This window comes from Aspergillus flavus, chromosome 5 (genome assembly GCF_009017415.1).
Source record: "Aspergillus flavus chromosome 5, complete sequence".
Classification (NCBI taxonomy): domain Eukaryota; kingdom Fungi; phylum Ascomycota; class Eurotiomycetes; order Eurotiales; family Aspergillaceae; genus Aspergillus; species Aspergillus flavus.
This window is the reverse complement of record NC_092408.1, coordinates 2,301,814-2,327,406: the sequence shown is the minus strand read 5'-3', so window position 1 is coordinate 2,327,406 and position 25,593 is coordinate 2,301,814. Positions and strand designations below refer to the sequence as shown.

At 47.1% G+C, this 25,593-nt stretch overlaps 12 protein-coding genes across 12 annotated transcripts; 6 read left to right on the top strand and 6 right to left on the bottom strand.

The window, feature by feature from the left end:
• The first annotated feature begins 66 nt into the window (after nt 1–66).
• F9C07_1671364 (6-phosphofructo-2-kinase) lies at nt 67–3,139 on the top strand. Its single transcript, XM_071508300.1, has 11 exons — nt 67–687; nt 860–1,048; nt 1,113–1,148; nt 1,202–1,299; nt 1,380–1,549; nt 1,613–1,693; nt 1,757–1,864; nt 1,914–2,033; nt 2,101–2,475; nt 2,534–2,710; nt 2,764–3,139. The coding sequence occupies exons 1-11, from the start codon at nt 674–676 to the stop codon at nt 3,001–3,003; spliced, it is 1,608 nt and encodes a 535-aa protein (XP_071364451.1). The 5' UTR covers nt 67–673; the 3' UTR covers nt 3,004–3,139.
• On the bottom strand, nt 2,841–3,682 carry F9C07_1671311 (ubiquitin-like protein). The gene is made up of 3 exons (XM_041293003.2): nt 3,523–3,682; nt 3,288–3,452; nt 2,841–3,236 (listed from the first exon to the last, which is right to left on the bottom strand). Exons 1-3 carry the CDS (start codon nt 3,600–3,602, stop codon nt 3,119–3,121), a joined length of 363 nt encoding a protein of 120 aa, XP_041147785.1. The 5' UTR covers nt 3,603–3,682; the 3' UTR covers nt 2,841–3,118.
• Nucleotides 3,683–3,875: 193 nt separating this feature from the next.
• Nucleotides 3,876–6,397, top strand: F9C07_2108154 (RNA polymerase II Elongator subunit; the record flags this gene model as incomplete). Its single annotated transcript, XM_041293019.1, has 2 exons — nt 3,876–4,004; nt 4,094–6,397. The coding sequence occupies 2 exons, from the start codon at nt 3,876–3,878 to the stop codon at nt 6,395–6,397; spliced, it is 2,433 nt and encodes an 810-aa protein (XP_041147784.1).
• A 233-nt stretch (nt 6,398–6,630) lies between these two features.
• On the bottom strand, nt 6,631–7,864 carry F9C07_2284969 (putative ABC transporter). Its single transcript, XM_041293002.2, has 2 exons — nt 7,561–7,864; nt 6,631–7,497 (listed from the first exon to the last, which is right to left on the bottom strand). Exons 1-2 carry the CDS (start codon nt 7,679–7,681, stop codon nt 6,791–6,793), a joined length of 828 nt encoding a protein of 275 aa, XP_041147783.2. The 5' UTR covers nt 7,682–7,864; the 3' UTR covers nt 6,631–6,790.
• Nucleotides 7,865–8,091: 227 nt separating this feature from the next.
• Nucleotides 8,092–9,627, top strand: F9C07_6100 (putative tRNA isopentenyltransferase; the record flags this gene model as incomplete). Its single annotated transcript, XM_041293018.2, has 2 exons — nt 8,092–8,190; nt 8,251–9,627. 2 exons carry the CDS (start codon nt 8,092–8,094, stop codon nt 9,625–9,627), a joined length of 1,476 nt encoding a protein of 491 aa, XP_041147782.2.
• Nucleotides 9,628–9,887: 260 nt separating this feature from the next.
• Nucleotides 9,888–11,834, bottom strand: F9C07_1671346 (protein rai1). Its single transcript, XM_071508299.1, has 9 exons — nt 11,626–11,834; nt 11,331–11,573; nt 11,233–11,264; nt 11,152–11,179; nt 11,078–11,085; nt 10,921–11,024; nt 10,698–10,868; nt 10,348–10,647; nt 9,888–10,294 (listed from the first exon to the last, which is right to left on the bottom strand). The coding sequence occupies exons 1-9, from the start codon at nt 11,698–11,700 to the stop codon at nt 10,149–10,151; spliced, it is 1,107 nt and encodes a 368-aa protein (XP_071364450.1). The 5' UTR covers nt 11,701–11,834; the 3' UTR covers nt 9,888–10,148.
• Nucleotides 11,835–12,523: 689 nt separating this feature from the next.
• F9C07_6102 (DUF410 domain protein) lies at nt 12,524–13,744 on the top strand (the record flags this gene model as incomplete). The annotated part of the gene is made up of 3 exons (XM_041293017.1): nt 12,524–12,875; nt 12,948–13,100; nt 13,158–13,744. 3 exons carry the CDS (start codon nt 12,524–12,526, stop codon nt 13,742–13,744), a joined length of 1,092 nt encoding a protein of 363 aa, XP_041147780.1.
• A 47-nt stretch (nt 13,745–13,791) lies between these two features.
• On the bottom strand, nt 13,792–14,830 carry F9C07_1672171 (uncharacterized protein). The gene is made up of 4 exons (XM_041293001.2): nt 14,659–14,830; nt 14,135–14,585; nt 14,003–14,071; nt 13,792–13,936 (listed from the first exon to the last, which is right to left on the bottom strand). Exons 2-4 carry the CDS (start codon nt 14,505–14,507, stop codon nt 13,839–13,841), a joined length of 540 nt encoding a protein of 179 aa, XP_041147779.1. The 5' UTR covers nt 14,508–14,585; nt 14,659–14,830; the 3' UTR covers nt 13,792–13,838.
• A 285-nt stretch (nt 14,831–15,115) lies between these two features.
• On the top strand, nt 15,116–16,960 carry F9C07_1671563 (P-loop containing nucleoside triphosphate hydrolase protein). Its single transcript, XM_041293016.2, has 5 exons — nt 15,116–15,288; nt 15,352–15,572; nt 15,627–15,726; nt 15,787–16,209; nt 16,265–16,960. Exons 1-5 carry the CDS (start codon nt 15,200–15,202, stop codon nt 16,488–16,490), a joined length of 1,059 nt encoding a protein of 352 aa, XP_041147778.1. The 5' UTR covers nt 15,116–15,199; the 3' UTR covers nt 16,491–16,960.
• Nucleotides 16,961–17,430: 470 nt separating this feature from the next.
• Nucleotides 17,431–19,313, bottom strand: F9C07_6105 (acetamidase; the record flags this gene model as incomplete). Its single annotated transcript, XM_041286418.1, has 5 exons — nt 17,431–18,321; nt 18,383–18,577; nt 18,637–18,909; nt 18,974–18,995; nt 19,060–19,313. The coding sequence occupies 5 exons, from the start codon at nt 19,311–19,313 to the stop codon at nt 17,431–17,433; spliced, it is 1,635 nt and encodes a 544-aa protein (XP_041147777.1).
• A 1,019-nt stretch (nt 19,314–20,332) lies between these two features.
• Nucleotides 20,333–23,163, top strand: F9C07_1667298 (uncharacterized protein). The gene is made up of 5 exons (XM_071508298.1): nt 20,333–20,637; nt 20,764–20,855; nt 20,922–21,941; nt 22,004–22,601; nt 22,656–23,163. The coding sequence occupies exons 1-5, from the start codon at nt 20,509–20,511 to the stop codon at nt 22,998–23,000; spliced, it is 2,184 nt and encodes a 727-aa protein (XP_071364449.1). The 5' UTR covers nt 20,333–20,508; the 3' UTR covers nt 23,001–23,163.
• A 162-nt stretch (nt 23,164–23,325) lies between these two features.
• Nucleotides 23,326–25,152, bottom strand: F9C07_6107 (permease of the major facilitator superfamily; the record flags this gene model as incomplete). The annotated part of the gene is made up of 3 exons (XM_041293000.2): nt 24,827–25,152; nt 24,466–24,762; nt 23,326–24,414 (listed from the first exon to the last, which is right to left on the bottom strand). Exons 1-3 carry the CDS (start codon nt 25,079–25,081, stop codon nt 23,326–23,328), a joined length of 1,641 nt encoding a protein of 546 aa, XP_041147775.2. The 5' UTR covers nt 25,082–25,152.
• Nucleotides 25,153–25,593: the final 441 nt, after the last annotated feature.

Genomic DNA, 25,593 nt, shown 5'->3' with positions numbered 1-25,593 from the left:
TGCAAGTCGACCTCTATAGGGCGGGCTATGTCTGGCCTGCTCTGGTCGAGTGAGAGTTGAGGAAGAAGGATGCCAGGGCAGGTTTGACTGACTAGGTATTGAGTATTCTGTCGCTTTTGGAACTGAAAAAAGTCACTTTTGCTTTTCCGCCCGGTTGCACTTTTGGTGTCTCCGGACAGCCAAAATACACTAGCCTCTTTCGGGTCTTCTCGGGATAGGAGCTTGGGATGAGCAAGTCGCAACAGACATGTATCCTAGTAGAAGCTCTAGTTGTCCGAGTAGAGCTCTAGAGTCTAAAAGTTTCATTTTGACCCTCGTGTAGTTTATGCCTAGAGCCCCAGGAAAGATCTAGAGAAGTATCGACCAAGGATATCTAATTATACTTAGGAGTCAACACTGACTTATTCGGTGTAGAGTCGGGTACTCTTGCTGTACAGTACTTACCTCCGTCGCCGAAACCACAAGGTTCATTGCTTGGACCAACGTACTTTTCCCACATTTTATCGCCCATAACTTGATAACTTTAGCTCCTTGAATTTTCCCACTCCTCTTTCTCTTTCTTGTTACGTGTCTTCGACTTTCGATCATCTACACTCTTCTAGACCAACGCTTTCCATTGCTGTTACCTGCCACCTCACCACTCGGAGCCTCATTGACGTTATTCCACTGTACTATGGACACCCTACTGTAAGCTATGCTCTGAAGCCCCTCCAATCTCTTGTTCCTTCTGTGCACAGTTCCCCTTGATAGTTTCACGGAGGTGACGAAAGACAACTACTCGGGAAATTGCTCTTCACAATCAGGAACTGATATGCGGTTTTACTGTAATACGAGTTCATTCACATTGACATCAGGTTAGAACTGCGGATATTGTTGCTAACTCCCCGCGATTCCGGCGAAAGTCGTCAACATTTGTTGATGCAATTCATGATCTGCCCGAAAAGGCCGATTTAGCACCGGCTCAGTTGTATAGTACCGAATCTGGCCGACTTTTCCACTCCGGCCGGATTGTCATTATTACTGTGGGCTTACCAGCGAGGGGCAAGACGTTTGTTTACCAATCCCGTTGTATTTATACTAGCGCCACTACTGACTCATTGCGCCAATTTTAGACATATATCCGTAGCTCTGGCGCGCTATCTTCGGTGGTGCGTTGTGCTATTATCGTTGACTTCCTTCGTCTGAGCTAATTGCATCGCAGGTTGGGCGTTAAGACCAGGATCTTCCACCTTGGAGATTACAGACGTGCCACTATTCCAGTTGGCCAGGACATCCCTGATGATTACTTCTTCGTGAACGGTTAGTGAACTACCTCTGAGCCGTTTGTACTGCGACTCACATTAACTTACGTCATTCTCGATTCCGCTAAACGAACATAGCATCTGCTTCCTCAGTACTTCTGAGACAAAAGATTGTAAAACGGTGCCGGGAAGACATATATCAATTTCTGAATGACGAAAATGGCCAGATAGCAATATATGATGCTGTTAACCCCTTGGCTTCAGGGCGACGATCGCTTGCGAAGGAGTTCGCTAAGCATGATATTGAGGTATGCAAATGCTCATCACTTGTGACTATGCATGAACAGTGCTTACGAGCTTCCCTGGATAAGACCCTTTTTATCGAGTCATGGTGCGATGATGAGCGCATTATCGAAGAGAATGTCCTCCGGGTGAAAATATCTTCACCTGACGTGAGTACAAGCCCCTCCCCAGCGGCATTAGATGTTTTGAACCCAACTATTGATATTTAGTAGTATGTAGGCTGGACCTCGGAGGAAGCAGTGAAGCACTATTTGACCCGTATAAACGCTCGGATCCCTCAGTTCCAGACGATGGAGGAAAAAGACCTGAACTATATCAAGGTGATAGTGCCTCATTTTGAACCTTGAGATATATATTAACCTGAAGCAGATGATCAATGCTGGCGAAAGGCTGATTGTTAACAATCGAAGTTTTGGTTATCTTTCCCATCGGATCGTTTTTTATCTTCTCAACCTTCACATAAAATCTAGACATACGTATTTCGCACGGGTGGGTGGACAAATTGCAGTCTTACATAACTCCTGTTTTGTCCGGTGTCTGACAAATACATCACCAGGCCGGGGTTTCCCTAGAGGCTGACTCTTACAAAGCTGATGCTTCCTTGTCAGAACAAGGGGAGGACTATGCTAAGAAAATGACTGAATGTCTACTGAGGCACAGAGAGTCCGAGAAGCAAGCAACAATCGACCAAGGAGAGACAGACTATGAGTTGAAACCATTGACAGTTTGGACTTCCACCAGGCGTAGGACAATCGAAACTGCAAAGTATCTTTACGAGAAAGGATACAAAGTCCGACAGAGATCACAACTAAGCCAGTTGAACCCAGGTGTTTGCGAAAAGATGTCAGAAAAGAAGATTCGTGAAGAATATCCAGATGAGGTAGCAAAGCATGAACTGGATCCTTATCATCATAGGTACCCTCGGGCAGAGGTAGGTACTCCCTTTCTCGTTGATGTGATGGTTGCTAACCGAGTTTTCACCATTACAGTCGTACCACGACCTTGCTGTGCGCCTTGAACCTATAATATTAGAGCTTGAACGTGAGCAGAATGATCTCCTCATTATTGCACATGAAAGTGTCCTAAGGGTTCTATATGGCTATATTATGGCATGTAATGCCGCGGATATTCCATTTCTAGAGTTCCCTCGAGACGAGATAATTGAGGTATGAATGCAACGAGTCGAACAATTGAACATGTTACTGACTACTTTCCTCAGATCATACCGGAAAGCTATCAAAATGAGGCTCGTAGGATCCATATTCCGGACCTTCCCAAGGAAATCATTCCTGGCTCTCCACAAGACATCAAAATACCTGTGCCCCCGAGTGGGGTCACCACCCCTTTGGTTGGAGGATTAAGCAGTCCACAAGAAGGGTTTTCGACGCCACAAAGCGGACTTCGGACCCCTCGTGAGCCCGAGAGAATATCGCAGCAGCATGTTGAGGACGTTGTTTGACCTTGTGCTTCGTACAATCTAGTCTTTTGAAGAGCAGCGAGCATAGTTATCGCTCTGATGCTGTCATCTTTGTGGCATCAACGGCTGGGAATGAAAACATAGATTATAAGAACTGTTATCCTCCATGGAGTGTAGAAACGAAGACAATGTTGTCGGCAGGCTGGAGCTCATATTTTTCTTCTCCCTCCAGTTCCCAGTCTGCGTCGTTGATGAGGACAAGGATACCAGGACGCCTAGTATCTGCTATTAGCTCCGTTACTTAGTGTGACTCCATGGATACGTACACATTGTCCTCCAACATGAACAATTCCTTTCTCTCATCCTTCATCACATTTTTGACAAGGTATTCGAGGAGGAAGCTTATACTCGGCCGGCCACCGTCACTCAGCCGAGCAGGTAGTGTGACACTATGCTTGCGCTCATTGGAGAACAGCATTTCAAGACCACCACTGCATTGTATCAGGAAGTTAGTAACTTATTCGACCAAGGCATTAACCGAGTAGCGAGGGGGGTACAAACGTGAACTCAACGGTGACAGAGAGGGAGCCATGAGCCTCCGGCCTCGCGCTTTCAGGATTAATCTCTGTGTCGGTCGTCATGTCGAAATTATATGCTGAAGAGTATTGGAATGTTTCGTTTTAGCCCTGTTGGAGTGCACAGTATGTACTGGAGATGAAGGCAGGAAGAGAGGGGTTTTCCACTGTCGTGAGCCGTCGCCCTTATCGATAAGCGTCAAAGGGTTCGGAGCACAAAAAGTCATTCAGATGACCTCCAGTATTTGCAATAACCCTTCCTTCATATCTTTATCTCCACGCGACAAAAACCTTCGGCAAATATACTCTATAGGCGTTAGACTCCAAAGGTTCAAGCTCATGGTATCCATCACGAGCGAATATATCAGTGTCGGCGGCAACAGGCATCCCGCCGCCGCTGACTGGGACATTCAGTCGGGAGTGCTTGCCTTTGGTGCGGACAACAATGTGGCTTTGTGGTACCCTAAGGTATGGATTAATTGCGTAGACCTTGCTTGTGCTTAGTATCTACTGCTTTTCATCATGGATGTTGGCTAAGAGTCTAATTACGCGCGCAGGATAAGTCTCAGCGTGGGGTCTACTCTCTTCTTGTCGGCCATACCGACAAGGTCAATGCCGTTAGATTCTACACATGTCCCACTACGGGCACAAAACTCCTCATCACTGCTTCTGCTGATCACACAATCCGGATATGGCGAGCTGTAACGGGCACTTATCTCCAATTCACGCTTGCGCAAATTCTAGAAGGTCATACAAGCTCGGTAAATACAATTGCTGTCAGTGATGGAGCGGATCTAGTTGCATCAGGAGCGGCAGATGGAAGTGTTAAAATCTGGAGAATAATGCTCCAGGGAGAAGGAACCAAGAGCGAGTTACTCACAACCATAGTTATGAAACCACGCTTTTTCCCTCTGGCACTGGCACTGAAGCCGCTCCAGGCAGATGGGCCCATGATATTGGCAGTTGCAGGCACCACAAACATCATACATGCTTACATCCTCGAAGACCCACTCGGTGATACGAGTTTCAGGCTTGCTGCTGTGCTATCCGGTCACGAGGCTTGGGTGCGCTCTCTGTCATTTACGCGGGATAAGCAGAGCAAAACAGGAGACATTTTGCTCGCGTCTGCTAGCCAGGACAAGTATATTCGTCTCTGGCGAATCCAACGCGGGGAGGTTACCCTTGCAGCGCCGGCAGGAGAAGAGGACCCCGTGCTAGGTGAACTTGAACCGACATTATCAAATAAAGCTCATCAATTTAATGCAGCGGGGTCGAAGTATTCTGTTACTTTCGAAGCTCTTCTGTTCGGAAATGAGGACTGGATTTACACTACTGCCTGGAACCCCAGCTCCGAACGTCAACAGCTTCTCTCTGCTTCTGCGGATAATACTTTGACTATATGGGAACAGGATACCGTTTCTGGAGTTTGGGTTTCAGCTGAAAGGATGGGGGAAATCAGTGTTCAAAAGGGGTCTACTACAGCTACAGGTAGCACCGGTGGGTTCTGGATTGGCCTCTGGTCACCTGACGGTGACCAAGTAGTAAGCCTTGGACGAACAGGTAGCTGGAGGGCCTGGAGCTACGATGCAGATGCGGACGTCTGGGTGCAGACCCTGGGCATATCGGGACATGTGCGCTCGGTTAATGGTGTACGGTGGGAACCTACTGGTGGTTACCTGTTGTCTACCAGTGGGGACCAGACGACTCGACTTCATGCACAGTGGCTACGAGATGGAAAACAGTCTTGGCATGAGTTCTCAAGGCCACAAATTCACGGCTATGATCTGAACTGTGTTGATACACTGGGACCTGCGCGCTTCGTTTCCGGTGCGGACGAGAAGCTTTTGCGGGTTTTCAACGAGCCCAAACCAATCGCTAAGTTACTAGAGAAACTTTCTGCATTTAAACAGTCAACGGAGGGAGAACTGCCAGACACGGCTCAGATCCCGGTTTTGGGACTCTCAAACCAATCGATGGGAGAGGCTCCAATGGGCGAGGGGGAGGGGGAGGAGGCAAATGCCGCCCATATTGGACAGGCCCAGGCAAATCAAACAATACTCTCGGATACAAACCAGCCACCCTTAGAAGACCAGCTAGCGCGCTACACATTATGGCCAGAACACGAAAAACTCTATGGTCATGGCTATGAAATTTCAGCTGTGGCTGTCAGTTATGACTGCACACTCATTGCTACGGCCTGTAAGGCGAGCTCAATAGATCATGCAGTGATTCGTCTCTATGATACATCAGACTGGCATGAGATACGGCCTTCCCTTGCAGCACACTCTTTGACTATTACGAGCCTTTCATTTTCCAGCGATGACCGGTACCTTCTCAGTGTTGGTCGAGACCGGCAATGGGCAATTTACTGCCGTAGCGAACAAGACCGATCTGCATTCTCGCTCATGGAATCTCATCCCAAGGGCCATTCAAGAATGATCCTAGACGCTGCTTGGGCCCCTGTACCGGATTTCCACACTTTCGCCACAGCTGGTCGCGATAAGTTGGTGAAAATCTGGCAAATCAGCAAGGGGTCCTTTGTATGCAAAACCACAATCACACTGAAGAGCTCTGTTACTGCAATATCGTTCCTCCCGAGGGTGCAGGTGAATTCAGTCTTCCTCGCTACAGGCGAGGATAGCGGTGAACTGTCGTTATACAAAATCGCAATTGACAGCCTGGAGGCAGCTTGTCTGGGTAATATCGATAAACTAATATCCCCGTCTAAGGCGATCACACAACTCGCATGGCGACCTTCTGCGAAATACGATACCAGCCAAGACGAATTTAGTCTCAAGCTTGCCGTTGCAAGTGAGGATACCTCAACTCGTATATATGCTATTTCGAATATGGTTTCATGAGATGAAATATGACATATATAAAAACACAAGACAAAGAACATCGGCGAGGTCTATGCCTGTTGAAGGAATTATCGAATGTTGAATATATCCCCTGGAGTTGATCCTCATATTCCAATGCAGTGAGGCCCTTTTCTTGCATGCCATGCCATGGTAAAAGTAAATATTGTTGAATGAGCCACAAAGATGAATGAATAAATTATCAAGGAAGGAAAGAAGGAAAGAAGGAAAGAAGGAAAGAAAGAAAGAAAGAAAGAAAGAAAGAAAGAAAGAAAGAAAGAAAGAAAGAAAGAAAGAAAGAAAGAAAAACAAGACCGGCGAAGAAGAGAGGAATAGGGAGGGTAGGAGGGAGGTTCAAAACTAGGAAGAGTGACTGACAGGATTAGAGGAATTGATTCAATTCCGTTTTTCAAATCCATATCCCCCCCTCCCATCAAACGACTCGTAGGTCTTGGCTTGGCCATGCCGCCCATTTCTAGGACCTCTGGCCTTGAGATCTTCCTTGAGCCACCTTAGAACAAGCTCTCCAAGTTGGCTATTTTCGGACGTTTCGGGCACTTCTTTCTGAAACTTTGTAATCGGGCCCCACTGCTTGACATTACCAAGATTCATGTGCACCAAATGCGTGGGCCATTGAGACAAATTGTCCAAGATGTGCGTCGCATACACTATGGTGCAGGGTCTAGTTTCAGTCTCACGCTTGAGAAAAGAAAGAAAATTATGACGGGATAGCAGGTCCAGGTCAACAGTGATTTCGTCAAGGAGTAGAACTTGCCAGGGTCGGAGCAGACCCATGGCCAACTGGACGCGGCGGCGCTCTCCATCAGACACTGCATGCATACGCCACCGCAAGTCAATATCGAGAATATCTACAAGCTCGTCCCTCCGCTCGGGATAGGCGTTCCCGCCCACAGAAGCCAGCAGTGTAGGAACGTCGATGTCAGTCCGGACAATATTGTTAAGAACCCACTCGACGCCTAGATAAGTCACCCCTTCCAGACCCTCTTTGAAGGGGTCCTTACCCCCGACGGTGATTGTGTCATCGGGCGCGAGACGCTTGCCCGCGAGCAACCGTAGAAGAGTGGTTTTTCCCGCTCCATTGGCTGCCGTTGATGTTAGTTTCTAAAAACCATCATAATCAATTGCGGGCCGAACTTCGTGCTTACCTCCGATGAGTAAAGTTCGACTTCCGGCCGGTAAGTAGAGACTTACATCTGCCAGGCCGGATGAACCGTCCTGAAATTGATATGACAGATTGTTGACTTGGATTGACGGTGTATTGGCCATGTCTCTAGGTGGAGAGAAAAAAGAAGGAGGAGAGAGAGACAGAGAGAGCTCTAGAGCTCTAGAGAGGGAGAGAGAGAAAGGATTATGAGGAATATGACTCCTTTCCAGCAATAATATCCAAGCAAGGGGATCGTAGGGGCTAAAAGATGACGTTGGGTTACTACTTCTACTTGATTTTGATAAATAATCTACTCCGTAGTTGATGAGGTCAGATAACCTAAGGTAACCTGCCCGCTTTGCCCGATAAGGTTAACGCCCTCGTCCGCCAGTCAACCTTTTCCTCTCATTTCTACTCCGTAACTTTGTAGTTTTTTGAACCCACTCTACGATCCCCAGTTGGCGTGCTAACGCTGTCGTGATTTTGTTGAGCAAGGGGATTAGCCGGAGGCAAAAATGATTTTTTGTCTCTCATGCGCCCTTTTCTCCGGTACCCTCTCTTTGCTAGACGTTCGCCCATCATGGAGCCCCTCATAGCCATAGTCGGTGCCACGGGCACTGGCAAGTCTAAGGTGGGTTATCTCATTGCTGATGATTATATCGGAATCTTGATTGCTAATGACTGCAGATAGCTTGCAGTGGACCTGGCTACTCGTTTCAACGGTGAAATTATCAACGGAGATGCGATGCAAATGTACCGCGGTCTCCCCATCATCACGAATCAAATTCCAATGGATGAACGAAACGGTATCCCACACCACTTAATTAGCTGCATTGATTTGGAGGAAGAACCATGGCGCATAGGATTGTTCAAGAGCGAATGTCTTCGAATTATTAAGGATATCCACTCCAGAGGGAAACTCCCAATTCTGGTGGGCGGAACTCACTACTATACACAAGCTGTGTTATTTAAAGGCCAGCTCGTCGGGGAGGGATCGGACGAGTTCCAGGGATCAGGCCCACGCTCCGACAGAGAAACAGAGGAATCGTCGTCAAAGTGGCCAATTCTCGATGCCCCGACAGACGTGGTGTTGCAGAAATTAAGAGAGGTTGATCCGGTCATGGCCGACCGATGGCATCCAAACGACTCGCGAAAAATTCGCCGTTCCTTGGAGATCTACTTTCAAACGGGACGTCCTGCATCAGAGGTTTACGCCGAACAAAAACGCCTGAAGCAGACGACTTTGGCCAACGGTGATTTTACTGCGGGCGAGGGCCAGCTACGGTTTTCGACGATGGTTTTCTGGATTCATTCAGAGAAGGAGGCTCTTATTGCTCGACTTGAAAAAAGAGTGGATGCGATGATCGAGCAAGGCCTGATGTCTGAAGCACAGAGGATGTCAGACTATATCCGAGAAAGAAGGACACAAGGCTCTAGCATCGATCCGACACGGGGTGTTTGGGTGGCGATTGGGTTTAAGGAACTAGCGCCTTATTTTGAAGCGCTGCACAAGAGTTCCCTAAGCGTTGACGAACTAGAGTCCCTTAAAAAGTCTTGTATTGAGTCTATCAAGATTGCTACCCGCCAGTATTCGGCCTCGCAAATCAAATGGATTCGAAACAAATTATGGAATTCTCTTGCAGAGACCGGTATGACGCATCGCCTTTACCTCCTAGATAGCACAAACGTGGGAGACTGGAGGACTTGCATCACGGAGCCGTCCGAGCTCCTAACCCAGGCCTTACTCAAAGACGAATCTACGCCGGACCCGAAATCATTCTCAGAGTTAGCAAGAACCATCCTAGGCGCAAAAGAAGCTCGGTCGCAAAAGGGTCCAGGTTCCACGGCGAAATGTTTCACCTGCCACATTTGCCGCAAAACAATGGTAAACGAAGAACAGTGGCACATCCATCTCAATGGACATAGCCATAAACGAGTTCTCAAGGCTATGGCCAAAAGAGCAGAACGTGAGGAATCTCTACAAGCTCGAAAAGAAAGTACGAGAAGGATCTCTTGTGACAATGAATCACTAGAAGAGCAGAACTCTCTTTCAGACCTATTCCAATAGTATTAAATCTATCAAAGAGGCCCCAGCGATGCAAATCTACCTTAGCTCGATTATCAACGGTAACAGTAATAACACCAATTTCTGATTTTGAACGAACTGTAAAATTGGTATTTCGAATAACGAAATTCAGGAGGATGACGAAGGCTCATCATATGAACACGAACCAATCCTATATTGAGCTCAAATTTTCTAGACCAGTCGTTCCCGATCCTGTCTCTCGAATTCTCTCCCCTCTGTGCCAAAGCGCTTCCGTGGTAAACCTTGTCGCCATAGGATTGAACATTTGGGCCACACCCTGCAAAATGTTGCCATACGTCGGTCCATAAATGCTTGACCAGAACCACATACTGCGTGCATGACTACCATAACTGAATAATCGGTCGCAGTCTCCCGCTTCTTTTTGAATCTGAAGTAGGGCCATTAGATACACTGGGCTCGAGTTTCGACGCATGCAATAGTTCAGCATCCTGGAATCTGAATGGGCGGATGGAGACAAATTCATGGCCTAGGACTGGCAGACCTTATGACCTTGACCGCCAGGCTGAGAACGATGGCGAAATTATATCACCCGTACCACTCTCTTCGAGTCTGAAGACTTCAATAATGGATGACTTCTCGAGCTTTCGAATTCTCCACATCCCGTCCTCATTGATAGTAGATTTTAGCCCTAAAGCTCATTAGTATACGATACAAAATACCAAACGCCTTGGGAGATCCTACATTCGAGGAAAGCACTGGTGAAATTGATGCAAATGTTCCCGTCCCAGGTAACCCTACCACCGTTTTTGACTTTATTTGGTATGCTGGCGGTCTCAAGCTCTTCTAAGCGATGGACGATACCACGCTCATCACGAAAACCTACAATGATTTTAGGAACACCGAGCAAGAACGACTGTGCCCAAAATTTCAGCAGTTTCCGCTCATATTTCACCATGTCTCGATCATTCCTGATCTCTGCAGATGTCTTGAGTTCCACCCAGTGGATAACGTCTTCCTTTCGAGCAGGCTTGCAGTCCCAGACTGTCAAGTTATTAGCATGTGCGCTTGGAGAAGTTCAGTCGTCTCCATACCGGCATCAACCTCGCCCCCAATTATCAGTCGCGTCTTGCCTATTCCTGTACGTACAATTGAGCAGTATTGGGCGTTGTTGTTCACAACTAGCTCATCCCGGGATTCGATCTCTTCACGGGTTGTCGGGTCCCATGGCTGGTTGAGAAGAGATAGTGTTTCGAATTTGTACCCTAATTCAATCAACAACTCGACACTAGAATGAAGGAAGCGCATATACGCTACCCCAATAGGCCATCATATCCTGAGAAGGCATCCCTGGGGGCATTCTTTGATTCTTTTGTAACTGCTTTTGCTGGTTCTTATAGAGATTGTTCTCTTCAATGAATCTAGACATCGTTTAGAAAACACGTATTGGGTATAGTCATTCTAAGGTGCTTACATAGTGTCCTGAGGCACAATGATTAGCTTCGGGATACCATGGAAAGAACTGAATACGTCCTGGATGAGACTCACTTGGAATCGAGTCGCATTCATCTCGAATCTACATATAATTGAGTGGAGAGCAACGTTGCGACAATTGGTATTTCTACATACCCATTCAAATTGTCGAATGGTGCTGTCAAGATCTATATGAATAACAGTGTTAACTCACGAGTTGAGGTTGGGAAACCAGCCCTGATCAAGCAGCTTACTTTGGTCATCATTCCCCTCCAGGTGATGATGTCGGCCTCACATTTCTTTCCTGTCTCCTTTTCTAAGGCCATGATCGTTTCTAGTAGAGCATCTAGATGCTCATCTGCTGAATCATCCAGCTTTTGGAACGTATCATAACCGCGATTCAAGTCTGCAGGAAGACGTGGTGGATAGTAGTATCGCAGGGATGAATCCCCTAAATGGAAGGAGTGCTGGTCGTCATATGAAAAGCAAGTGATCTCCTGCGCGATGTTTACATTATCGGAACCATGCAGGAAGGAACGGCAAACATACCCTAGGACGGCGAATCGTAGTATTGGATCCATAGAAGCGGCCAATCGGCTGTATGTCAAAAGCGCCTCGATTCATACCTAACACTTTGTGATGTATTCTGGGTATACTAGTGATGTAGCTAGATCAACAACGGATAATCATCAGGACGTTGCAGCTAGGAAAAGGGAAGGGTTGAATGATGGGCAAAAGGAAGAATGGTGGCTAGTAAAAGTCAAACATGAAAAAATTAAATAAACCAAAGGGAAATCTAAGTGATCGCAACATCTAATAGTAGGCCAAACGAACAACTATCGCGTCGACCCAGACATACAGCTAGGACATGGGGAGTTTCAGCTGTGCTTTGTATGTACAGTATAGTTAACTGGGAGCGTGATGTAGATAGAATAATTGGTCGTTCCTTCCAGAAGTCACTTGGTCAGTATTTTCCCAGAATGGGGTTAGCGCCGTATCCACGACGAACATTGAAGGTAACATCATTGAGCTTCATTAATGGTTTACAGGTTTATTCATGCTCTTCTATTTCTGAGCTCAATCGGACCATGTCAAAGAAAACACGAGCATGCGGAATATTACATATAGTACTTTGGTTCTATTCGTCCCTCCGGGGTTCTGGATTTGAGAGCCGAAAGTGTCCCACCAAAACTCTCAGTAGCTACTGTATTGCCCGACTCTTTTTGATTCCACTTCCCACCCCCCTCTTCCTCACTCCCGTGTCTGACACCTAACTCACTGAGCTGTCCTTTCTTTCCCCACCCTAGTTCAATCCCGAGCTCAACTTGCCTTCTTCATTTCCGCCTATCTCACTGTTTCCTAAACATTCCACTGCATTGAACACGAAGCAGGATGACCTCACGTATCGACAAGACTATTGCTCGGCAACGAGAAAAGTAGGAACATCATGGAGCCCGCGTACCTGCTTTTACACCAATTTCATCTCCCCGGTAGCTTTTCAAAGCAAGGAGCTAATTTTTTCTTTTTGTTTTGCGACTACAGGATCGCCTCCGGTGCTTACTACGAGGCTCATCAGCAACTGAGGGTCATCGCTGCGCGGTATATCAAACAAGCGAATTACGATGCGGCCGCAGAGTTATTGGCAGGGGGTGCGACTGCACTTTTAAGGGCTGGGTCTCAGCAAGGCGCTTCTGCTAGTGGCGGGGACTTGGCCATTATGCTTGTCATCGAGGTGTACACGAAGGCAGGGTGGGAGATTACTGGAAATGATGATGATACGGAAGGCCGCGCTCGAAAGAGTAAGTCTTGAGAACGATTCCTTTACAGTGAGGGTTGGGCTTTGACCAAGTTGACGATTTGCCTTATTGCAGAGCGCCTGATTGAGCTTCTACACGAGTTCCCATCCGAGGAACCAACCCGCAAAAGGTTCATACAGGAGATGATTGGCTGGAGTGGACGGTTTGGGCCTTTAGAGAGAGGTGATCCCGAATTACATCACGCAGCTGGATCGGTGTACGCCGAAGGTATGTAAATCTGTGCCGGTAAAATACATGATATGTTTCTCTTAACCATGGCTCTAGACCATGAACCCTACGACGCTGAAAAGCATCTGATCCTCGGAACTTCAGAATCAGCTGAGACCCTGGCAAAGTTAGAGCATGAGTGGTACACAAATGACGAACCGCACACGGCAGCGATTTACGCATCCCGCGCAGTTTTCCCGTACCTCCTAAACGGAAATCTGCGCAGTGCTAATAAAGCATTTCTCATCTTCACGTCCCGACTTTCGTCCTCTAATCCTTCCATCCCCTTACAGGATGTCAGCAGCTCTAGTATTGATGCGCGAGTCTTTCCCGCATTGCCTTTGCTGAATTTCATCAGCATGCTTCTCCTCACGATTCAACGTGGCAGCGCGGATCTTTTCAAGCAGTTAACCTCTCATTATGCATCGCAAATCCAAGAGGTCGGCATCTGGGATGATTTCTTGGCTCAGATCGGTGAGCAGTATTTCAGTATTAAGATCCCAAGACAGGGCAACCCTTTACTGGATATGATGGGTAGCATGTTGTTCGGAGGAGGGCAGGGCGGTACAGGTGGAAGGATACCGCAGAGCCGAGGCTCATCCAAGAAAGTCGAAGCGCCACCAGCAAATCCGGAGCTCGACTAGTTCAATGGAAGGCAGTACCTGAGGTGTATACAGGTCGGGCCTATTATGCACAATTTGCCATGAGGATTTCCATGCATGGTGTGAGTGGCATCGACTAGAACAGCGAATCGGGCTCTGGTTCGTATATCCAGTTATCTTCATCCAGGGAGGCCACTTTGTTCCGAAGGCTCTGATGGATGAGATTCAGAATTTCTAAGGAAATCAATCAGTTGTAATCGAACCAGATCCAACCGCGTGGAGGATAAGGGTAAAACTCACCAGCTGGTTCGGTGCTCATCTGCCTGTTCCGACTCCGGTACATCATCTCTACTAGACTTGCCTCGATTTCTAGGTCAATCGCGATCAGTATGTTACCGGCCAATAATGGATGGATAGCCGAAGTAAACTTACTCTCTTTCTCGCGTCCGCTAATTTCCGTCTGTGCTGTGGACTCAGTCCCCGTAGCCCCAGATCCCCTAGTAGCTCCAGCTTCTATGCCTTCCATCTCGTCCCCATCCTCTCCCCCAACAGCCGGCGGAAGAAGGGGAATGTCAAGTTTATAATCGCCATTTTTATCCTTAACCACGATCTCCCCACCATCTCCCATACCAGAGCCCAGCGACTGTGTCGATTCAGATGACGCAGATGACATAGCATGGGAGGATAGACTGGGCAGTCCGCTGTGTGTCCCACTTTGCATTGATGCATTGGGGGGAGCTGCCGATACAGAGCGTTTGCTGAGATGGTGGTGAAAAAGATTGCGGCGGACAGATGTTGTTCCCATCGTGGAGTTAATATTAAAGAGGCTGTATACGGCGAAGTATGAGAGACGCTATGAGCAGAGCCCTTTATCGGTTTCCCTCTTTACCCCTGTTTTCTTCAGCCCAGGAACAGAGCTTGAGTGCAGCTTATTGCCTCGAAGTTCAGGCGTATACCATGCGAGTAAATAACGATGGGTTCCTTGTAGAAATACAATTAAGGCTATTAGGATAAATTTTAGGAAGAGCCATAAGTATAAGGTACAAAGGAGTGAAACATCAGTCGAATTTGCAGTTGTAGTGAGCAGTTGAGGAAAGCAAGGATATTGAACGAAGAGAAGTGGGGCGGGTAGCTTAGCACCGATGCACTTGGCAACTGGCCAGAGTCTTTCCATTTTTTTTTTCATTTCTTCGTGCCTTGGAATTATTGCCAGCCCGACAGAAGACCGACTGGCACAGAAAATATCATCTCTCTGTTCGATGTGGATAGCCATACCTGCCACTGGTAATCATTATATGGGCCATCGTCGTATTCAAGTGCTTACTTAGCTGTACTATGCCAAGAGAGCACGGGATCTGATTAATCCCAGTTGAGCTAAAATGCATCCCGACGCGTCTCTGCGCGACTTTCGCGTTCCCCCCGAGCAAACCAGCTTTTGCTTGCTGAGACCACCCAAACCTAGCAACAAGTCGCTGGGGTTATCAAAACAGCTGCACAATGGTTCAAGCCGAATCTTCATCAAGTGCTGCTCGCGTTGGCCTCAAGCCCGTCACAGCGGGGGCTCCCTCTGATTATGAGCTGCCATGGTATATGACTGCAGTCACCGTTGCTCGATGGGAAGATCAATTCTGACGAACAACTATTCATAGGGTTGAAAAATACCGTCCAGTCTTTCTCGATGATGTTGTCGGCAACACCGAGACTATTGAGCGACTGAAGATTATCGCGAAGGATGGCAATATGCCACACGTCATCATCTCAGGCATGCCGGGTATCGGAAAGACCACTTCTATCCTATGCCTAGCACGCCAACTACTAGGTGATGCGTATAAGGAAGCTGTTTTGGAATTGAATGCCAGTGATGAGAGAGGTGTGAAGTTCTTCGCCCACGAACTATGACAGGCAACGGCTGATGGAGTCCCAGGTATTGATGTCGTTCGCAATCGGATTAAGGGATTTGCCCAAAAAAAAGTCACACTGCCTCCAGGTCGCCATAAAATAGTAATTCTTGATGAAGCAGACAGGTACGTATAAAAAAAAAAACTTCGCGTACTTGTTCAGCTTGTTTACTGATCTCAATTCAGTATGACACCAGGTGCTCAGCAGGCGTTGCGGCGCACCATGGAGATTTACTCCTCTACTACACGATTTGCCTTTGCATGCAACCAATCGAATAAAATCATAGAACCCATCCAGTCTCGATGCGCCATTCTCCGCTATGCTCGGTTGACCGATGGGCAGGTTGTCAAACGACTAAAACAGGTCTGCGATGCCGAAAAAGTGGAACACACAGAAGACGGAATTGCGGCCCTGGTTTTTAGCGCGGAAGGAGACATGCGCCAGGCCATTAACAATTTGCAAAGTACGTGGTCAGGTTTCGGCTTTGTCAGCGGCGATAACGTCTTTCGAGTTGTCGACAGTCCCCATCCTATCAAAGTTCAAGCAATGATTAAGGCCTGCTGGGAAGGGAAAGTAGATGCTGCCTTGGAAACACTAAACGAGCTATGGTATGTTTACATGATGCGTGATGTTATGGTCTTATACCTAAGCTTACTTCCGTAGGGACCTGGGTTACTCTTCCCATGACATTATTAGCACAATGTTCCGAGTCACGAAGACGATCCCGACATTATCAGAACACTCTAAACTAGAGTTCATCCGGGAGATAGGGTTTACACACATGCGCATCCTAGATGGTGTTCAATCATTGCTCCAATTGAGCGGCTGTATCGCGAAGCTTTGCAAGATTAACATGAAACCTCAGCTGTTTGAAACCCCAAGAACGTGATCAGAATGGAGGAAAGGAGCCCGGCATTTTATGGTGTTTATAGGCGTTGAGCAAAGGATGTTTGATCTACACACAGGTGTCTTATAAATGGCCCCTCATTGCATAAAAAGTTAATGATCCATTTGGGCCCTCCGCCACATTTGGAATTAGAATAGTAATTGAACAACAAACAAGAGGTCCTCTCAAACACAATATGACAATTCCAACGGGGTGTAGCTAGACTGCGTTCTGGTGGTGGTGGTGCTGCACGACTGGACAAGCACAGATGATATGGATGCTCAGGCGGTTATCTTAGGAGCTCTTCTAGTGCTTTATTCTTAGATTTCAACTCGTTACACATTAGTCCCATGATCACCCACCCCAAGCCCTCATGCTTATTTATGTGTTCAATGATCCCGTGAAAGTCTAGCTCTTTACTTGTCTGTATGCTCTCTTCCATACTTATGATCCCAACCAACCGGCCACGGCATGGACTCCGTAGCCAACCAAAACATGTTTCCGCGCGACACCCCCAATTATTCTACCTTAAGTTGAGTGGTAGTAGTAGAGGCTAGAGTTTTGAAGGTAGGACAGCACATCCAATACGGCGTGTCGTCAATTGATCAATTCAAATGTCCCCTTTCCGCGATTGGCTAACGTGAACTTACCTAGTAGTAGGTACTCTGCCACTGTAGTAATACCGTATCTATCGGTATCAAGTAGCCCACCGTGTGCTTATCATAATTTACCCCTCATTCTCCTAAGCTTACTCCAACGTTCTAGCGTTCTAGAGGTACCTACCCCAAACGGGCCTGTTTGGCTCCAAGCCAGAGCAACCCCCCCAAACTATGCATTGCCCGACGCTGAACAAAGGTGGGGTGTAGAGTAATAAGTAAAATTGCTCGAATACAATTGTGTGACATCAGCACAAGCACAATGCTAAATTCCCCAACCATGACAATCAAAGACCTCTCCAGATTCTCTCGATAACGGTTGCAGCCCCCAACACTTTTTCCTCATTAAGTTTCTTTCCGATGACTTGGACGTTGATGGGATGGCCTTCCATCGCCTTCACATCATACAGATCCCAGTTCCATGCGTCCAGTTCATTCCTCGGCTGATATGTTTTTAGTACGCCATCTACAGCCACTCTTACTTCATCAACAGGGAAAGTGACAGCTGGATAGTCGAGCAAGTTCCAAATCTTAGTATACCCAACCCACCGCAGTCTTCGGTGTGGAACAGCTGGATGCGGTGTAGTGGGGGCTAGGAGAATATCAACTGGCCTCCCCGATGGAGACCGAATCGCATTCCACTTATCAAGGTATCGTTTTTGTAGTGCTACCTTCTGCTTATTGAGCTGCCAATACTCGTAGACAGAGATAGCCTTGCTTCGGTTAACTAGTGCCTCAACATGTGGTATGAATGGTTCCCCAGCGACAGCAATGTCACGACGGATATCCTCGCCGCCGTCAACAGTATAATACTGATCCATGAGTTGGATATATTCAAAGTGATCTGAAGCATCCCAGATGACAACTTCGTGGCCCTTTGCTTGAAGTTTTGCTGACAACTCACGTAGGGCTCTTTCGATAGGGGGGTGAATTCTCACCACCCCATCATCTAGAATCAAACCGACCACTATGGGCCGAATTTGTATCTCCTGGAACGTATCCTCATTCCACGGAAGGGGGGTGCACTTTGGATCTAACTCCCACGGTTTAGCGTCAGCAACAGACCGACTCACATAGACGATAGATGCTAAGTCGCGAGCCATGGGGCCGATGGAAGAGGGGACGTGCTCTTGTCCTTCTGTTGAGACAGGAACCCCTAGGTACGGTAATCTGCTGCTCTGCTTGGCAGTCAGCACGGGACTTTTCGTCCTGAACCGTCAGCCCAGGGCTAAAACGTACCGTGGGTTTGAAGCCGTATAAGCCCATGATGCTTTGTGGAATCCGGGTACTTCCGCCGATATCCGTTCCAAATCCCAAGAGGGTGCCATGTAATGCTAAAAGAGCCGCTTCTCCCCCTGTCGAGCCTCCTGGAGTCAGCCTAGGATCGCGCGGGTTGACCGCCAGACCCCAAAGAGGGTTATCGGTTTCAGCCCACTTTGTTTGAGGTTAGTCCATAATAGAACACCTGTTAAAGATCAAGCAAACAGACAAACCATAATGCTTTGGGGCAAATTCGTCTTCGCTAGAATAATTGCTCCCATATTCCTCAGCATCTGCACTAGAACTGCATCTTCCGTAGCGGGGGCAAAAGAACGCCCTACATATCCCAAGGTAGTATCTACACCTTTGATGTTGAACTGGTCCTTCAAAGTGACTGGGACACCATGGAGTGGTCCTTTGAGATGCCCGGTTTCCTGGAAAGCACGATCCAAAGCTCGAGCCTGGGTCAAAGCATCTTCAAAGACCACTTCTGTAATACAATTTGTCTAATGTTATCAGTCATTATACATATTTGCGTATAACTGCCCCGTTGCGATAGGCATAACCCACCAATTGTTGTGCGATTACAGCCCTGTAAGGTGAGAGATTAGCCGCACTCATCCATATAATACGAATTTCAGCAATGTAACAGTCACCTTCTAACGTAAGCAAGAGTAACCGCCTCAACAGTGAACTTTCCTGTTCTGAATTGGTCGACCAAAACCGATATATTGTCGATATCAGTGATTTCTTGAATTTCTGGATCGCTATGGATACGGGAACGTTCCTGGACATCGTGGACCTGGGGTAGCCGTTGATCCAAATCGGAGACCATGTAGGGTTTCAGTCTTTCATTCCGTAAGGAGTGTTTTCGAGAAGCAGTTTGCTTCCATGTTTGCGGTTTGTCCATTTTACACAAGAGTTGTATATGCAGATAGATTGTTGGGAATACACGGCGCCAGACAGTCCCGAGTTACATACACAGTCTACAGACTGGATCACGGGCCATAAGCTTATAGGACACGGCCGTCCAAGGGCATTTATACATTGTTCAGCCCAAGTAGTGCATTAGGCTGTAATCTCACTTTGGGGGTTATCAGTGGTGACCCCAATCACCTTGATAATCAGCGATTTGGGGTAAGTTATCTCGTACTACGTAGTTGGCCCTTTTTGAGGTGGAGACGACTGGGGAACGGCATGATTGCCGAGGAAAAGAAAGCCACTTAACACGAACAAATCCTGAGGTGTATATTTTAAAGGACGTTATTGTAGGTATCAAACCAGATTGACTATAGGCACAGCCATGTCTTGTTCCCAATACTACTACTATAAAAGGGAACAAGTAATGCTCTGGTCCGTAGGGGTCCAGTCACAGTGCGGGATCGCATGTTTCACCCAGACCTTAGTGGGTGGATCCAGTTAGGAGCAATAATAAACATAACATGAACTTGGAAGCTGGTTTGTGTAGAAATCATCATGATAAAAAGTTTTTTTTTATTTTATACAAATCATAGAAAGGGGGAGGAAGAGAAAGAATGATATAGATTACCTCATTTGGTAAACTAAAAATGCTTCTAATGAGTAAATGATTATGGTTAAAAATGTGTGTTGTATGTGGAATCGTAACCTAAAACCCCGGATTTTGCAGAGACTATGTATCGTCGTACTTTTTATTTTTTTTATTTTTTTATTTTTTAACCTCGAAAATGTGAATAATAACGAAAGAAATAAGCATAAAAGTAGTAGGATTTAGCATTTCTTTTTTTTTTTAAAAAAAAGTTTCTCCTTGATTTTTCTTATTTTAATTTGATTTTGATTTCCCTTTTACTACTAAAACAACCTTGGAACCTAAGAGTGACGGCACTAAGGTTGAGACAAATACGTTACAGTGGGTTCATCACGCGGGGCCTCCACGACAGGCGATTTTTTCCTCATTTTCTCTCGTTCTCTTGAATATAACAAGCTGACTGATGGACGGGGAAGTCAAGTGTGAGGCATTGAAATGTTTCATCCTGGTATATCATTGTGATTGTCCCTCTTGCTCGCATACCTGCTAGTTTCCTGTCCTCTATCGCCCCCTTTTGTCCCTCCGAGAACATGCCATCATGAACCCGACTTCGGATGCCACCACGACACCCCCGATGACCGGTGCCATCCGGACTGAATCCCGAAGGAAGACATCGGGGGCTATAGCGAAGAGGGCCTGCGACCAGTGCAAATTTCGGAAGATCAAGGCAATACTTCCTTCCCCTTTCTCTAGATTGTTATCAGTTTCATTGCACCTCCCCTGCCCTCTGCGATTTACTTCTGATGCTTGAGCGGTCGGTCGTCGGTATGCTAACCTTCTTGATACCGCACAGTGTAGTCTATCGCAACCATGTAAAGCATGTGTGTCTATGGGTTTTGAATGCACCTTTTTTCAACCCCAGAAAAAACGGGGTCCAACTGGACAGTAAGTTCACTAGAATAATGCTCTACTCACTTGTTGAGTTATTGCATAGCCTGACCACTTCGTTAGTCGTGTATCGCAGATCCGGCAGCAACAAACCCATGTGTTAAGCAAAAATCCCCTAACCCCACAAAGTCAAGTCAACTCTAGCGCCTTTCCTACCACTTTCCCATATCAAGCAGAGCCTCCTCCGCGGGAAGAGGGTCGACATGATGCGACACCATGGCCTATTTCTGGTGGCGATGTTTCCGTGCCCGTCGACCTTGCGCAATCCCATGCGACGGCGGCGGTTGCTCCTGGTTGGGGTGTAGATGCTTCGCCTATGGCATCTCATAGTCACAGTGCGATAAGCTGGAATGAGAGAAGCGATGTGGAGTACTGGCTGCCGGATAATTTAGATGCTCAAATGCCCATTTTTGATTTCCCGGGCACTAATATTTACCTAAGGACATCTCTGCCCTCTATCATTCAGAATGATGCGGACTCTTCGAGTCTGCAAGCACAGAGTCTAGAAACACATAATATTCCGGCTCCTGTGCCGGATGTGGATGTTACCAAGCAAGAACCAAGTCATACAAGAGCGTTATGGCCCTCGTCGATCGTGGAGGCAAACATGATTCCATGGATTGACGTCTATTTTGATCGCCTGCACCCGACTTTGCCAGTGCTGAATCGGTCTTCGTTGTTCATCCGGATGCTATCCCATGAACATCGTAAAAATCCTCAGTTTGGCTCGATGTTGCTCTCGCTGTGCGCTTTCTCGCTTACCCAGCCCATTGAGATAGATGAGCGACCCACTTCTCAATCTCGAGCTGGCCAGGCCAGGCTAATGATGACCGAAGCTACAAGAATGAGAAGCTGCTCTGATTTCGGTGAAAATCCGACTATCGAGGCCGTTCTCACAAGCTTCTTCCTATTTGGATGCCTTTTCGGTAGTAATCAGCACAACGCAGCATGGCTTCGTCTGAGGGAGGCTTTAGATCTCGCCGCTACATTGGGGTTGAACGACCCAAATTCCTATCGCGATCTACCTGGAGACGAAAAGGGTCAGCGTTTGCGAACTTACTTAGTTTTATCTATAACGGAGAGGTATGTATCTCTTACGCACTTTACCAACCATATCCTTGTTACTTAACTGACATTAAACAAAGAGCGTATGCATTACAGCGTAGGCATCCGATTACCTTTTGGGGAAAGCCTGGCTTTAGTATGCGTTCTGTGCATGATTTTATTCATAACGCCACGCATAGTCTTGTTTCCGGTATTATAGTTCATAACGAGAAAGATGCTGAAGGAATGATGGGTTTAGCTCGTTTGATGGAGCTCTTTGATGCTGTGGATGAGGATGTCGTCGATTGCTGGAACCGGCGGTGCAGCATCGACTCTGGTTATTGTGAAAAGCTGACCGAAGCCAAAGCTTTGGCTATCCACCAAAACCTTAGTCGAGTGAGCGAGTCTGAACGATATAAGGGATACGACTGGTTTGAACGTACAAAATCAGCTTCTGGAGAGACTCGCAACACTCAACCAGCAATGGGGTTGAGAGAAACACAGTGCGCGGATGTTTTTATAACCAAGAAGTGGCTTCAGAATCGCGTATGGGTTCTATGCTCCACCCATGGCCTACTGAAGCCTTCATCCGACCACCATGAGCTCTGTTTCAACTATTGTGTTTCCGTCGCAAAGGATACGCTCAAAATCTGCCAGTCATTGAGACTGAGCTCCATGGAAGCACATGGGATAGGCCTTGTGAGTCAGAAGTTATCCCTAAATTGCATTCGGTTACATGGCTCATATAACTAGGTCGAAAAATTGTACGACATCGCTGTCAGTGCCATCAGTGTATCGTCTAATGTCCAGCTCTCTCTAGGGAATGGTTTTACTCTGATACCACCCGTAACCGAATCGATACCGAAATCAAGCGTCTCGCCACCAAGTTTTCCAGGATCCATGCACTCAGGCGCCACTACCACGCTTCCTCAGTCCCTAGCAGAGGATTTCTTACTTTTGCTCAATAGCCTTCGAGGTGGGAATCACCCTTACCTGGAAAGATACAAGGCCTTCTTGAGCGCCTCGAACATCAGGAGCAACACCTATAGTAACTGGTCCTCACAAGTTCAAACAACGCATACTCCTAGCGGTGCTTAAATGTTGCTTATGCATTATCTTTGGTTTGCTTTTCTCCTTTCTGGGCTTCGGCGTATTGGTGGTGTCCCGGTTAAAGGCATGCAAGGAGTTCTCCCTCGGTCTTACGGAAGAAACATATTGAGTCGGATTACTCGCTGATTATTGAAGCCGAAGCCAACTTGATTAGTTGGCTTGATTACATGTTATAGCTGGATCAAGTGTACCAGTGTATACCCAGATTATGACCGGATGGGGATGCGCCACGAATACGGGGAGTTATTATACATCTTAGTTCTAGCCTGTACTATATAGATACATCATGATGAGGATAATGTATAAAACGGTGCTAAGCCACATTAGGAGAAGGCTTCGAGAGGTTCGGATCTGTCCTTAACTGGAATGAACTTTCATAGGTCCGCCATTTCCAGGCCGGAACACCTGCGTCGTACAGTTCATCAATCTCTGCAAAGGTGCGGCCTTTGGTCTCAGGCAGGAAACAAAATGTGAAGACTACGATACAGCACATACAGCCGGCGAATATAAGATACGCCTTCGCGCCTAGGTTTGCTGCATCTGGCGCGGTCAGCCGAGGGACGACAAGCGTAGTAATTACTGCGGTTGTCTGAGCGCAGGCAATGGTGTAGGCCATGGTGTGGTGACGGAGTTTAGGCGTGGCCATCTCTGAAGGCATCAAGGTCGACAGTGAAGAAAACGACGAGGCCCAAAAAAAGTTAAAAGTTAGAGATAATGCGACAATTGCTACACCAGAGCGCTTGTCTTTGCTGAATGCTAGACCTCCGGCTAGAGCGTCAATAACAAGCAACATGCTCATCCCCACCAACGCAGTAGGACGGCGACCGGCTCGATCGATTACGAAGGGTGCTGCTATAGTACCGGCAAGGGTACAGCAAGATGCAATCACCGTCAAGGAGAATGCATCCAAGGTGAAGGAATCCTCCATACCTATCTCCGTGAGGAAAACTGTAACGTAAGTCGTCGAGAGTATTACTCCAGAGACCTGGTTCAAAGAGAAGAACGATCCAGCTGTCAGGGTTCGATGGAGGTACTTCCTCGAAAATATCTCCCAGAACTTCACATTGGCCTTCATTTCATGTTCCTTTTGTTCACAGAGCTTCATTATCTCAAGCTCGACGTCAACCTGCTCTTCGCTGAGGCCACGGAGTTTTCGCAGGTTGCTACGAGCCTGTGCCAATCGACCCTTAGCGACAAGCCATTGTGGGCTTTCAGGAAGAGGTAACGTGCAAATAAATAGTAACACAGGTAGAGCACACTGCACGGCCAACGGTATCAAGTATGACTCTCTGCCCCCTCGCTTTTTAGTCTCAGACACTACAACGGTTCCGATAACTCCCGCTGCCACGTTCAAGATATTAATTGATGTTACACTTCTACCTCTCATAGAAGCGGGAACCACCTGTTAAGGCATTAGTTATAGGGGTCTATTTCATACATTGCAATTACATACCTCCGAAAGATACAAGGGAGCGGTGCCATTGGCGATGCCCATAGCAATGCCATTTATGAATCGTCCAGCCACGAACGCCGCCAGGCTGGGGGCAAAGACTTGAAGCAATCCACCACTAATGGAGATAACGTACGCCATCAACACGGGCCATTTTCGGCCAAAGCGAAAATTCATGGGCGATGCTGCGAGACCTCCGAGAATCGAACCGACCAGCGGGACCGAGAATACAATGTTCTGGTTGTGGGCGGTTAAGGTATATCTACCAGTTCTCGGATTGGGTCCTTGATACCTCTCGACCTGAGGAGTCGATTCCATTGTTAGTGGGATTGGCGGCTTAGCTCCCCGTCAGAGGTCGACTTACAAAAGGATGCAGCGCCGCAACTGGCGAGATAATCTTGTCGTCAAAGCCAAACAGGAACGACGCTGCCCCAAAGACCACGCAAGCCACCAATAAGAAGACATTAACGGTCCTCTCTTTCGAGAGATGATGGGAATTGGTCGTGGTCAGGTCTAGATGTTGCACATCACTTGTGTCGCTGCCCACAGTCGAGTGAATGTCTGTATCTACCCCTGACTTTGAAGTCGGACAGGTCATCTTGAGCGATATCATATGCATGATAGGGTGAGCACAAAAATTGAAAAATAAAAATCAAAAAATGACTATTACTAACTCCGCAACGAAGAGTTGATTATTTTGTGGGTCTTCATTCCATTTCCTGGTGGATGCTCTTTTCCCTTCTTCTTGTTCTTTTCCTCTCTGTAAGAAAGAACGAAGAGATTGAGTCTCAAAGAACGGATATTGGTGGAGGTAAGTGCCGTGGATCGTCTGGGGACTCAGCGGATCAGGAGGAATAGTACCTTAAGGGGCGTGGTGAGACATGGATATGTGTGGGATATATACCGTGACCCCGGATCTTGGGAGATTTAGGTGAAAATTAAACGTTGTATTGCATTCCAGTTTCCAATGTCCATATCTTAAAAAGACGCTTGAAAGTTTCAATGCTAGGACTGAAAACAGTAAAGTCTAAAGTAGAGCTACGTATTTGGAGAGAATGGAGCCAATCATCTTAGAATCAGGGAGGTATGTCCCACACAAGTCCATACTAATACCTAACTCCGTCGTACCTA

Excerpts from the sequence above, each read along its gene's own strand:
- F9C07_2284969 (XM_041293002.2), bottom strand. The coding sequence starts at position 7,681 with ATGGCCAATACACCGTCAATCCAAGTCAACAATCTGTCATATCAATTT. Across the intron at positions 7,498-7,560 it reads TCGAACTTTACTCATCGGAG|CCAATGGAGCGGGAAAAACC; the intron begins GTAAGCACGAAG and ends CATCAACGGCAG.
- F9C07_1667298 (XM_071508298.1), top strand. The coding sequence starts at position 20,509 with ATGAACCCGACTTCGGATGCCACCACGACACCCCCGATGACCGGTGCC. Across the intron at positions 20,638-20,763 it reads GCAAATTTCGGAAGATCAAG|TGTAGTCTATCGCAACCATG; the intron begins GCAATACTTCCT and ends GATACCGCACAG. Across the intron at positions 21,942-22,003 it reads GTTTTATCTATAACGGAGAG|AGCGTATGCATTACAGCGTA; the intron begins GTATGTATCTCT and ends CATTAAACAAAG.
- F9C07_1671346 (XM_071508299.1), bottom strand. The coding sequence starts at position 11,700 with ATGAATCGAGGCGCTTTTGACATACAGCCGATTGGCCGCTTCTATGGA. Across the intron at positions 11,180-11,232 it reads CCATTCGACAATTTGAATGG|ATTCGAGATGAATGCGACTC; the intron begins GTATGTAGAAAT and ends AATTATATGTAG. Across the intron at positions 10,648-10,697 it reads TGGGGGCGAGGTTGATGCCG|TCTGGGACTGCAAGCCTGCT; the intron begins GTATGGAGACGA and ends ATAACTTGACAG.
- F9C07_1671563 (XM_041293016.2), top strand. The coding sequence starts at position 15,200 with ATGGTTCAAGCCGAATCTTCATCAAGTGCTGCTCGCGTTGGCCTCAAG. Across the intron at positions 15,573-15,626 it reads GAATGCCAGTGATGAGAGAG|GTATTGATGTCGTTCGCAAT; the intron begins GTGTGAAGTTCT and ends ATGGAGTCCCAG. Across the intron at positions 16,210-16,264 it reads GAAACACTAAACGAGCTATG|GGACCTGGGTTACTCTTCCC; the intron begins GTATGTTTACAT and ends TTACTTCCGTAG.
- F9C07_1671311 (XM_041293003.2), bottom strand. The coding sequence starts at position 3,602 with ATGACGACCGACACAGAGATTAATCCTGAAAGCGCGAGGCCGGAGGCT. Across the intron at positions 3,453-3,522 it reads TCTGTCACCGTTGAGTTCAC|TGGTGGTCTTGAAATGCTGT; the intron begins GTTTGTACCCCC and ends GATACAATGCAG. Across the intron at positions 3,237-3,287 it reads TTCATGTTGGAGGACAATGT|GCGTCCTGGTATCCTTGTCC; the intron begins GTACGTATCCAT and ends AGCAGATACTAG.
- F9C07_1672171 (XM_041293001.2), bottom strand. The coding sequence starts at position 14,507 with ATGGGAACAACATCTGTCCGCCGCAATCTTTTTCACCACCATCTCAGC. Across the intron at positions 14,072-14,134 it reads TAGCGGACGCGAGAAAGAGA|AAATCGAGGCAAGTCTAGTA; the intron begins GTAAGTTTACTT and ends CGATTGACCTAG. Across the intron at positions 13,937-14,002 it reads GATGAGCACCGAACCAGCTG|AAATTCTGAATCTCATCCAT; the intron begins GTGAGTTTTACC and ends TGATTTCCTTAG.
- F9C07_1671364 (XM_071508300.1), top strand. Across the intron at positions 1,550-1,612 it reads TCGCTAAGCATGATATTGAG|ACCCTTTTTATCGAGTCATG; the intron begins GTATGCAAATGC and ends TCCCTGGATAAG. Across the intron at positions 2,476-2,533 it reads ATAGGTACCCTCGGGCAGAG|TCGTACCACGACCTTGCTGT; the intron begins GTAGGTACTCCC and ends TCACCATTACAG.